Below are 12,228 nucleotides of genomic sequence, written 5' to 3'. Positions count from 1 at the left end.
CTCCGGGCCGCCATGTGGCCCGGCGGGACCGCCCGGGACGCACGCAAGCGACAGGCGAGAAAGCGCCAGCACCCAGCAGGTAGCCTGCGACGACCAGGTGATGCAGCACGCTGCCGACGTGGCGCATGGCCGGATCCGCATGGCTACAGCTGCCTCATTACATGCCCTCCTGCCCCGGTCACGTACGTCGCCGCGGATTCGTCCCGTTGCCAGCGCGGAGGAGCGGCCAAATCTTTTGGGATAATCCAAGATTAACGCAACGCAGCACACATGACGACGTACGGGGCCACATGCAATCGGTACAAAGCCGTAGCGGTCAGTGTTTAGGCACGGCACACGCACGCACAGGTTGCTGACGCGTACCGACCGATGGTCGTCTGTCTGAACTGATACTTTTGCGTACGTATACGTGTCTAATTAATCAAACCTTTTTCATCAGTCGTCCCGGCCCGCTGATCGCCGAAATAGAAATTGGGTTCGGCTTTTGATCTCGCCGTCATATATTATAGTACAGTCGTATATTCTCTCCGACCTGGAAAGGCCACCCCACCAACGCACGCGTACGTCGGCGTAAAGCGAGATTCATTCGGAATCCGAAAGGCCGGCCCACCGTGCGAATTTCCTGTCAGATCACGGGCTGATTATATACACATGATTAGTACTGCTCTTACCTTGACTAGTCGAGAGAGACTGTTTCAAGGCTTGATTGTTTCGTGCATGCGCCAGCATTGTTGCGGCCCATCCCATGTGATGCCGGGGCCCGCCCGGCGGAAACAACTCGCGTATCGATCCATCCATCCATGTATAGTAAGTACGATTACGATTGCACAGCGGTCGGTCTCTCTTCCTTGCAGTTGCACATTGTGTGGCCATGCCGGTGCCGTTTTCGACACCAGCGCTAGCTAGCCTCTCCCGTTCCATCGAGAGCGAGCGAGAGAGTTAACGGATCATCCTACAAAACAGTTAAAAAGATGCGAGGAACTCAGGACCACTCTTCCAGTCGTCGTCCTTTGTGCTGCCTTTCCGAACCCTCCACGACACCTCAGTTACTGAAGACGAATTGCATGGTGGACTCGAACGAGATTTCCAACCCCCCCCTCAAATCGAAGAGCTAGCTGAAATCCATCCGAAGAATATTGGAAGGGAAGAGCCAATCCCATGGGTACGTTTTGGTATATGTTCCCATGCATAATCTCGCAGCTGGGAGTAGCTAATTGGAGCAAGCAGTCCCTTAACCAACCTGGGGGGAAAAGAAGACACCCTTTTAATTTGGCGTGTGGCGTGTGGCGTGGGACGATCTATGCAAAGAAACCCCCATTTCAATTAATTTGGCGGCCCGTCGAAAGCCAGCAACAACCAATGCAAACAGCGAAGCAACAGTTTGGTGGGTGTTTCTATACGAGTATAGCTCTCCAAATCCCACTTGCTTGCTTTTGCCTAATTTATCCGTCCCTGGGCATAATAATTAAAAAAAGATCCATCAAATCATCGGGGTCTGATTCTATCTGAGACTGCAGCAGCTCCTTTCCTCACCAATCACCATCTTTGGTTGCATCAATAAACAAGGGCAGAATAGCATGTAATGCGTGGGCTGTGGTTTGCATCTCATCTTGTAGCTCAGCTTATGCATGGCATGATATTCAGCAGGGCCCCTCCTTTTGGCAGCCTGGTCTAGACTCTACAGAGCCCACTTTGAGCTGTGCTATGACTAGTTCTTCCTCATAGATAGGAGTCCATGATGATTTGCAGCACTAAGCTGCAAGAACTCACTGACTCGTGGAGCCGGTGAAGGAGACCGTTGGTGCTTATTATGCGTTCCGGAGATGCGTCGTCTTGCCGATGAGGAAATGAGCCTAGTGCGCACGCTTACGTGGGTATGTGCCGTGCCAGACAGGTAACGAACGGTCCATGTGCCTGTGTCGGGTCGATGGCTGGCACAGTACCAGTACAGGAATGGAGATGGCAATTGCATGGCGTTCCGCCGTTTCGGTGGTTTACCTGTAACCGTGATACCGCAGTACTAGGAGTATACTCCAGGAATTAGGATAGGGCTACTTGTACTACTAATTGGGCTTAAAGGTTAGGAGATCAGATATTAGGCCCAAGGCCCGTGTGATGTGGGATCTCAAAAGTTGTCCATCCTAGCTATTGCTTTGGGCTCAAATCACACTCCCGGGCTCCCGGCCTACCAGTCCATACACACACAAGTGGGTGGGCCCATTTATATCTGAACTTCGTCGTTAGCCATAATCACCTTGCCCGGCAAAAGTTAGGCCTTGAGCTTTCGATCACTTTTAGATTACTAGTTTTTATATTTTCTAAAAGTTAAACAACTCTCATAAGTCAAAAGCTCACTGTAGTGAGCTCCAGGCTTTTAGCTTCCGTGAGTTTTTTTTTTTTGAAAGTCCAAAAGCTAAGATCAAAAGCTCCCAAAAAGTCTAAACAAACAGGCCCAAACGGAAATGGAGTAGAGTTACAGAAGAGAGCGCCTAAGAGAAATGCAGTTCAGTACCGAAGGTCAGTGTGATTTATACCGATGGTTGGCCGGTGATCTCTCGAACTGAACAAGATCTAGTCTAGGAGAACATGTGCTCCCTCCATCCATGCATCTCAAGCTAGAATAACACTTTCTTGCAAGCATTGCATATTAGCTAACATAAGCTCTTGTTTCTACAAGACAACCCAACACGACACCCTACCTTTCGAGGTCTCATCACGCTTACTAATACACAACAAAGCACGTACGCACACGCACTGATCGATCAATCACAGGTAACCCAAGCGCACACTACTCATCACTCATCATGTTCGAGGCCAACATCGATCAGCCTACTCTTCTTCGCCTTCGCCGATGATGAACCTGCCGTTGCCGGGGTTGATGGCGGCGACGAAGAAGAAGAGGACGTTGAAGATGACGAGCGGCTCGATCTCGTTGATGGGCACCCCCGTCTCGATGTTGAGCTGCGCCAGCGCGCCCTTCCCCGTGATGATCTCGCCGATGATGGAGAAGGCCACGCCCAGCTGCGCCAGCCGCCCCACGAACAGCTCGTTCGACTTGGTGAACCCAAACAGCGGCCCTGCATCGCATGCACCGCAGGCACCACCATTAAATAAAAAAAATGTTCAAATCAACGAACAAGAGACAGCTGCATGCGAAAGTGTCGTGAGCAGTTCTTTTTTCTTTTTCTTTTTTACCTCCCTCGCTGAGGCCGAGGGCGCCGCGGAAGCCCTTGCCGGGTTGGATGACGGCCTTGTCCAGGCCGGTGGCCTCCTCGTCGACGAACCTACCACGGTCCCCGAGAGCGCCGATGGCGCCAAGGAGGGTGAAGAGGATGAAGAAGAGGAGCAGGGGCTCCGCCTCATAGATGGGGATGCCCGTCTCCAGGTTCAGCTGGGCAAGGATGCCTTTCCCGGTGATGGCCTCTCCAAGTAGCGATGCCTGCCGTGCATGTTCAAGACTAGTGTTAATAAATCCTCGTTTCAACTGACGATACTCCATAATACATACACGAGTAGCTGTCCATAACAAGATAATGCATGAATTAGACAATCTATAGTTTATTTATTTTGGGAGACTGCTAACTAGCAGGAGTAATTGAGTAATTTATTTCGGGTTCAAATTAAGTGAGTAAATCTTTTATTTTGACCGTTAGCGATTTTCTTCCACCCATCACTCCTCTTTTTCCCTACTGAATTTTCATCTGGAGCTGAAACCCAGCTGCTAACTTCAGAGATAACACTTAGCAGCCATGTTCCCATGAGGAAACGAGAACTTCAGAGATAACACTTAGCAGCCACGTGGGAACCCAGAAACGTGGAATGTGGCCATGCTTCCGTTCGTAACAGCGACCACCATATCCTGCTACGGCAGCAGTAGTAGCTATCACAAAAATTGAATGGCTATGCTTTATTGCCAAAGCTATATATTGTTATTTTTCCTAATATAATACCATAGATGGATGGTGTGCACTACTCTAATTATTTTGGTCAATATGAAAGATATCGCCTCTGTTAACTCTAAAAGATATACTCTCTCCATTTTTAAATGTAATGTTTAAGACATGCTAATTAGCTAATAAAGCTAACTAGCTTATTCTAAACGTCATATATATTTAAATACGGAGAGTATATAAGAACATTTTTTTTCTACTACTTCCTAAGCGTGCATGAATACACTCCATCCAGATGCAGCTACAAAACATGGGCGTCAGTGTCTTCTAAATATACTCACGGCAAAGCCAAGCATGGCGACACGGCCGACGAACAGCTCGTTCTCCTTGGTGAAACCGATCCCGCCGGACGTGCCGAAGATACCATCCTCGACCTTCGGCTTGGGCGCAGCAGCCTGTACAACAAAGGATTGACACCATCATATACACATACACATGAGTACATGACAGAGGATCAGAATAAAACTAGGAGCATGCGTGCGTGGACACAGCATGCACACGGCAATAGTGTGTACGTGTTGCTAGATAGCCACGGTCCACGGACCTTCTTCGACGGCGCGGTCTTGACCTTGGATTTGCCGAACAGGGCGAGGGTCTTCACGGAGACGGACTTGGAGTGCCTGTAGCCCGACGACGATGGCAGCGGTAGCCGCGGGTATGGCGCCGGCCGGCCGGCCTGCAGCGACGGCAGCGCGCGGCCGCCGTTGACGCTGGTCGACATGAGCATGGACTGCGCCATATGTGCCCACGAACACAAACACAGAGAAGAGAGAGGAATGCGCAGCAGCCACTCGCGCGCGCTGAGGATCGAAGCTGTGTACTCGTAGTCGTAGGCGAACGCGCGGCTGCGGGCTGCGTGGTCGTGGGCTCCTTTGCCTACTGGCTCCGAGGCCGCGTGTCCGTTCTTATGAATGAATGGGGGTCACAGGCGCGGGCAGCGTGAAGCTGGAGTGGCGCCAACTGGAGGTGTCGATTGGCGACTGGCGAGCGGCGAGGCGGAGGATAGGGTGCGCCTGTGCGGGATGGGTTGCCAGGAGGCCACGTCGCCGAGAATCCAATCTATGGCCGCGCCGCGCCGACCGAGGCCAGGGAGCCCAGGAGCCAGTGTGTGCGGCTCCTGCGGTCTCCGGCCGCACGTACGGCCGGAGACGCGTTGGGCGTCGTCAGGCGTGCAACGAACTGATGGCGCCGGTCGGTCGGTGAGATACACGCGTCAGGCAAAAAGCGTTCTGTTCTGTCCCTCCAGCCTTGAGGCATGTGCTGAGTTGCAAGGACTGCATTCTACTGTCTGTTAGTGACGGTTATCATGTATGGAGCAGGTAGCATCGTGCTCTTTTCGTTTCTCTCTAAGTAGATGAATTGGATCTTGCTACGAAATTTCAACTTTCACTGCTAGTATATTTTTGTATCTGAAGTTCTGAACCTTGAAGATCTATTTTGAAGGAAAACTTTTCACCAAGTAAAAAGCCCGCTGTGGCAATGTTGCTGTAAGTTAGATTTATTTTCCTTCCCTTCGCAAAAAAAGATGGATTTATTTCATAGCGGTGCATCACGCTGTTTCGTGTGCAACAGAATTACAAGGAATTCGTCGGATATTCCCGTGTTCCATTCTGTTCCGTCTAGAGCAAATGGTTTCGGACCAATGGAAATTGGGTTTCGTTCCATGTACTGGTTCTCCATGGTAGAGATAAATATCGCTATCAGCACACCAGTCTCAACAAATGGCCCCATAGTGTAGTGGTTAGCACTCCAGACTTTGAATCTGGCGACCTGGGTTCGAATCCCGGTGGGACCTTTTTTTTGAATTTTTTTTTTCGCTGTGGGCCAACAAAAAACACGTCAAAATGAAAATAGCATAAGATCCATATACAATACAGAATGCAGGTCTGCTTTCCTTTGTTGGTCCACCCAAAACACGTCAAAATGAATCAGTCCAGGTTTAAGGCAAGAAAATGGGGCAGTACTTGCTCGCAAAAAAAAAAAAGGGCAGTACTTACTTCCTTCACTAACTGTAATACAGTAGAGCCAATGCATATAAACAAAAAACACAATATTTGCTTTGCAACAAGAAATTATCAAATATTATAAAGATAAATAAGAGCATTGTAGCCTCACAGGGCCAATCCACAAGTTGCTTCGGGGTTTACTTTAGATGAGGTTTGGGAGTTGGGACCAAAGGGTTTGATACACTACTCTTGTTTCTAATTGCAAAATGTATGTAAATCCTGCATCCAGGTACCCCCTTCATTCTTCTAGTGAACAGTAATATCATACCTACATGGATGCACATACTGGCAACAACCCTTTCTGGTAGAGATCTTAGCATTAGCACGTGTTGGTATACATAAAGAATGCATACATAAATAGCCTCCAGTGTAGTTGCTAATTAAGACTTAAACGTCCTCTGTCCCTATAAGAACGGAACTACAGCCTTCTCAAAATTTAGAGTACACCGCCATCAAGAAAGGTGCATTCAATCCTGATGGTTCTGCTGATTTCTTTCTTGTGTGAATGCTTTAAGTAGATCGAGCCCTAGAAATATGTTGAGCAGATTCATTCCTGCCATACCAAGAAGAGCTAGAGGAAGCTCAATGCCCTTCCCAAATTTGTGGGCATCAGCGATGAGCTTATAAGTAATCAAGATATGGCATATCACCCTTGCTGTCACAAAGGTAGTCCAGTTGAGTACCCATTCCAGCTTCACCATTGTTCTGTTGAAATCCCGAAATCCAACCATCCGCCTCACTTTCCTTACATGCAAAAATATGGAGTGCAGCTGCAATCATAAATTTTGTCAGTTTTCTGCTCTATGAACACAACTTAGTAATTTAGATAAATCACAACAACTACGGGGAACCCTAATAAAATAGTTATCAAGCAAAGGCATCAATTGTTCACAGTGGAAGATGAGCTTGACTACTTTTTCTGGGAGAACTTTATTTATATACATGAATGAACAGTTGAACACATCAAAATTCTCTTGCAGCAAGATGAAGAAAGAGCCTGTATTAATTCAACTAAGTTGCCAAAAAAAGGGGGTCTAAGATGCATTCACACATGCCACCAATTCAATCTCAATAAAAGCGCTATAGTCAAAACGAAGATGCAACTACGAAGGCCAGTGGTCAAAAGCCTAAGTGGGCAGGCAAAATAGTTACTCCCTCCATTCTGAAATATAGGTCACTAGGTCATTTTAATTTTATCTTAAGTCAAACTTCTCTAACTTTGATCAAGTTTCGAGAAAAATGTATTAATATATACAATACCAAAAATAAATGCACTATCAAGACATACCTCATGGTAGATTTAGTGAAAATAATTTGATGTTGTAGATGTTAGTGCAGGTTTATATGAATTTAGTCAAAGTTACGGAAGTTTGACTTAGTACAAAACTAAAACAACTACATTTTGGAACGGGCCAACCATCTTATTTGTTATACATTGCAGGGTAAAGTGAAATGTCCTATAGTCATATAATCATCTGGGCAACCATATAGAGGGAGAATGCATATAACTTGTATTTCAGGTTCATTGCAACAGAGTTGGGGTTAAAACTGGTGCACACAACTATGTACTGGCTAAGGTTATACTTTGTGACAAAATTACAATAGTTGCCAGTCTGGAGACTCAAAAGCAGACTAGGGTCAATCAACAACAACAACAACAACAACAACAAAGCCTTTAAGTCCCAAACAAGTTGGGGTAGGCTAGAGTTGAAACCCAGCAGAAGCAATCAAGGTTCAAGCACGTGAATAGCTGTCTTCCAAGCACTCCTATCTAAGGCTAAGTCTTTGGGTATATTCCATCCTTTCAAGTCTCCTTTTATTGCCTCTACCCAAGTCAACTTCGGTCTTCCTCTGCCTCTCTTCACGTTACTATCCTGGCTTAGGATTCCACTACGCACCGGTGCCTCTGGAGGTCTCCGTTGGACATGTCCAAACCATCTCAACCGGTGTTGGACAAGCTTTTCTTCAATTGGTGCTACCCCTAATCTATCACGTATATCATCATTCCGAACTCGATCCCTTCTTGTATGACCGCAAATCCAACGCAACATACGCATTTCCGCGACACTTATCTATTGAACATGTCGTCTTTTCGTAGGCCAACATTCTGCACCATACAACATAGCAGGTCTAATCGCCGTCCTATAAAACTTGCCTTTTAGCTTTTGTGGTACCCTTTTATCACATAGGACACCAGATGCTTGCCGCCACTTCATCCACCCTGCTTTGATTCTATGGCTAACATCTTCATCAATATCCCCGTCTCTCTGTAGCATTGATCCTAAATATCGAAAGGTATCCTTCCTAGGCACTACTTGACCTTCCAAACCAAAAGCAGACTAGGGTCAATGGCTCAAAAAATTCTATGGCAAGCATTCCATTTTGCTGTGCATGTGTTTCTTCAATGAAAAGTGAGTAAAAAAGTCAATGCTTGAAAAAGATGATAAAAGAGAGGACATAATTTTATTTCAAGCATGAAAAGTGAATGCATCCCCAGAATGAGAAGAGATAGATGTACCTCGCATACAAGGGAGAGAATTAGGTAGTTGATTGTGACATTCCTATACAGAGCTAGTGTAAAGCAAATGAGTAGGATCAAGTGATGCATGAGAATTCCAGGAATCCATCCACTGTACAGTCGGCAACGGAGCATGTCCAGTTGGTCATAGGCAAAGTAGCCACAAGAAAAGCACAGAGCAGAATATGCTCCAATCCAACTGCCACCAAATAGTTCTTCATGCTCAAACATGTTCTCAAGGCCCTTATTACGCCATTGATGGACAAGAACAAAGATAACTGCAAGGGCAATGGCATCAATTCAAAGATGAGCTAATGCAATAGAGCATATGAACAAGCCTAAGATTTAAAGACATGATGTAACTGATGGTGCTTTGTATAACATCTTTAAAGCTTGCACATTATAAGAATGTCTTAAGAAGTGTTAGTGGAAAGTGCCTGTCTGTTAACAAGCCCCATATGAATTGTTATTAGTATCTTTGCACATTAGTTCTTTGCTCCGCCAGCCCCAAATTTAAGAGTACTAGAGTAGACAATAGATGTCTGTTAACAAGCCCCATATGCATTGTTATTAGTATCTTCGCACATTAGTTCTTTGCTCCGCCAGCCCCAAATTTAAGAGTACTAGAGTAGACAATAGAATGTGATACAGCTTAAAGGAGCATATATTCGATCGGTTCATCAATACTTTTGACCAAACTTGGCAGCGCATTTGCCTGTAACGCCATTGTTCTGAACCACGATAACAAGCTACTGTTGGACAATCCTGCGCCAATACGGAATTTCAGTATTCTCGCACAACTTCAACCAAGCCAAGCTCACACCAGACAAACGACATTGCCACCATGGAAGCAGCAAGTGACAAAACCAACAGTAATTAAATCAACGCTGCTCCCGGTCCCCCAGCAAGGAACTCAGACGTTATGTATCACCTGCTTTGTCTATTGTTAATTTTCTGTGCGCTTCTATTTCCCAAACTCATCTGAAGCTGGAATCGAACTAATCGTATGTTTCCTTGCAGTCGACGCATACCGAGCACCAAAACTAAAAGGTACCAAGGCTGGGGGTTGGGGGAGGCAAGGGGGGAACTCTGTACCGGAGACGGAGGTGAGGGAGGAGTGGAGGAGCGATACGGCGGTGTTGACGAAGAGCGGGTCGCGGGAGACAGAGCCGCGGACCGCGGCGTTGGCGGCCTGGAAGAAGGCGAAGCCGGCGGCCACGGGCGCAAGCTCGCGTCGCCCCCGCACGCCGATCTCGAACCCCACAGACACAGCCCAGAGCACTAGCGTCGCCGCGAAGAACGCGCTCGTGTCACCGCCGCCTGCGGCCCCTCCGGCACGGTGGGGCGGCATCGGGTTCGTCGTCGGCTCGGCGTGGTGCACGGTGAGCCGCACCCCGCACCCGCAACGCTCGCTCGGCTCTACGTACGCGACTACTAGGCCAGTACGCCGGCCTTTGCCTCGACCACTCCAAGTGGGCCCGCACGCTATCAGGCCATTGGGCTGTGAAAGGACGCTGTGACCTGTAATCTCAGCCCAATTATTAGCGATTGCCATGGTGAGACGTGGAGTACTAGTAGGAGTGTAGGACCAGGATCAAACTAATAATTACGAGAATGCGTGGAACTCAACAAGTAGGAAAAGAAATACAGTGTTTAAAATTGACTCCTTAACGTTAATCTCTTCGCGTTCTTCGAATTGAGTCCTTAATGGTAATACACATAAACTCTGGGAATGCAGCTTGTGATAAAGCATTTTTTAATCATAATTTGATGCCAATTGCCAAATGGGATCTGTAATGCCAATTGCCAAACGAGATTCACAAGCCTTTTAATTATATTATATATTGTTATTTTTTCGATCAATATACGTATTATATATTGTTATGAGATTCATACGCTTCTAATGAGCCTTCATCTGTGACCAAAATTATTTCAGACTCTGAATCTGGCCCTGACATTCATGAATCACAACCTTTCCATCCTTTCAAATAATTCTGTGGCACGTGAACAGGGGGCATCACTATGATTTTACAGCTTCAGGAAACCCATATACACCCTGTTCGCTGATGCTGAAATCTACTTATGCTGATGCTTATGCTGAAATATTGTGAAAGAAAAATACTGTTACATAACTGAAAAGTAGTTCAGAATAAGTTCAAGCGAACAAGGCGATAAGCTCGTAGTGATTCAGTTGTTTGAATTTCAGTTTCAGCCTAGGCATGTAGTAAGGGCAGCCCAGTGCTGCAGCGAACTGTATGGTTCGGAAGGTGCAAACAAAACTTCTGTTGGGCCGCCTCCAGTGTGGATATCACCTTCACGTATAAAAAATTTATTTCTCTCCATACAGCGTAGTAGTGCCGCTCCATTGTCGTTTGTGTTTGTTTGAGATTATTTTATTCCCTATATTCGGCGCGTCTGCAGCACCCGCTTTTGCTTCTGACATCAACGGTTCGATGGCTGTAGTGTTGACGGTTCGGTTGGACAGCCCCTCGGTTCGATTCGGCCAAACACCGGAGGTGCTCTAAGGCTTTTGTGCCATTTGTTGATATCGTCTAGGTGTGAGTGTAGTTTATAACACTTGCTAAACATCATCTCTAGAGTCATGCCTTTTATCTCTGAATTTTATAGGCTGTCTCTTATTGATCAGATCTTCTTGGTTTTATATGATAGCTGCTTCAGATATTATATTTCTATAGTAAAATCCCTTCAGCCAAGAAACACTCGAAACAAGACATAGCAGTTGTTCAAGGACACTCAATGTACACAGGCTGAGCAAATATGGTACGGCGTTACGTCTCCCGCCTACCAAGGGTTGCACTTTTTTTTTTTTGAATCTGGGCTCCTTCTTTATTACTCGTTTGCTACCAAATCGTTAGCAACGATCACAAGTACAGCATTAGGGATAGAGTTGGTAATCACCTCCTCACCCTCATTACACAAATGACTCAGCGCAGCCAGCTCATGAGCGGCTCTATTACAATCTCTACCAACATGAACGCACTCAAAAGAAATGAAATTTGAGAACACCAGCGACTTGATTTCATCAACCAAATGACCCACTACTGACATATCATAGACATCCGAATTTATAGCCTTCACCACTTCTTGTGCATCAGACTCTACCTGGAGCCGACCAATACCAAGGTTCCCTGCCATTTGAATACCTTGGAGGCAAGCAGTTAGCTCGGCATGAAATGGACTGAATACATGGTCCATTCGTCCTCTTCCTGACAGCACCGAATCACCATCGCTGCAGTGCACCCCAGCTGCCTGACCCCGAATCAGAATGGAAGGAGGCATCACAATTCAGCTTTAGAATGTCCACAGGGGGCTTTGTCCAGTGACTTCGCCGACAATTTTGCCTGACCACCGGTGTTTTGGACTGCTCAAGATTTTCATGGGCATACAACTCAACGCATCTAGCGAGGTCCTGGGCACTTCGCCGCCTCCCCTCTTCTCTGATAATATTTCGTTCCGTCCAAATGATCCATAATGCAATGACCATCAGCAATTTCTTGTACTCCCTGGCTTTTAGAATAAACTCTACAGCTCCTAGCGCCGTTCGAATAGAGGCCAATTCCACTCTTTCAGCCTCCATGCCCAGCAAACGCCAGAGAAGTTTTGCCACTCGGCATTTGAAGAACAGATAGCCTCCATCTTCCCCCAGATGATTGCAAACTGGGCATCTGGTGCAGATTTTCATGCCCCGATGAGCTAAGTTACATCTCAAAGGGTGGCTATTGTGTGAAAATCG

At 46.7% G+C, this 12,228-nt stretch overlaps 2 protein-coding genes and 1 non-coding gene across 3 annotated transcripts; 1 reads left to right on the top strand and 2 right to left on the bottom strand.

Annotated features, from left to right (window-relative positions):
- Nucleotides 1–2,616: 2,616 nt before the first annotated feature.
- LOC136450841 (photosystem II 22 kDa protein 1, chloroplastic-like) lies at nt 2,617–4,843 on the bottom strand. The gene is made up of 4 exons (XM_066451477.1): nt 4,495–4,843; nt 4,232–4,345; nt 3,196–3,439; nt 2,617–3,077 (listed from the first exon to the last, which is right to left on the bottom strand). Exons 1-4 carry the CDS (start codon nt 4,687–4,689, stop codon nt 2,830–2,832), a joined length of 801 nt encoding a protein of 266 aa, XP_066307574.1. The 5' UTR covers nt 4,690–4,843; the 3' UTR covers nt 2,617–2,829.
- An 830-nt stretch (nt 4,844–5,673) lies between these two features.
- Nucleotides 5,674–5,745, top strand: TRNAQ-UUG (transfer RNA glutamine (anticodon UUG)). Its single transcript has one exon. It is a non-coding gene; the product is annotated as a tRNA-Gln (tRNA).
- A 249-nt stretch (nt 5,746–5,994) lies between these two features.
- Nucleotides 5,995–9,924, bottom strand: LOC136453674 (uncharacterized). The gene is made up of 3 exons (XM_066454233.1): nt 9,570–9,924; nt 8,475–8,752; nt 5,995–6,726 (listed from the first exon to the last, which is right to left on the bottom strand). Exons 1-3 carry the CDS (start codon nt 9,823–9,825, stop codon nt 6,424–6,426), a joined length of 837 nt encoding a protein of 278 aa, XP_066310330.1. The 5' UTR covers nt 9,826–9,924; the 3' UTR covers nt 5,995–6,423.
- Between the last annotated feature and the right edge of the window lie 2,304 nt (nt 9,925–12,228).

This window comes from Miscanthus floridulus, chromosome 5 (genome assembly GCF_019320115.1).
Source record: "Miscanthus floridulus cultivar M001 chromosome 5, ASM1932011v1, whole genome shotgun sequence".
NCBI lineage: Eukaryota > Viridiplantae > Streptophyta > Magnoliopsida > Poales > Poaceae > Miscanthus > Miscanthus floridulus.
This window is presented reverse-complemented; position numbering and strand designations above follow the sequence as displayed.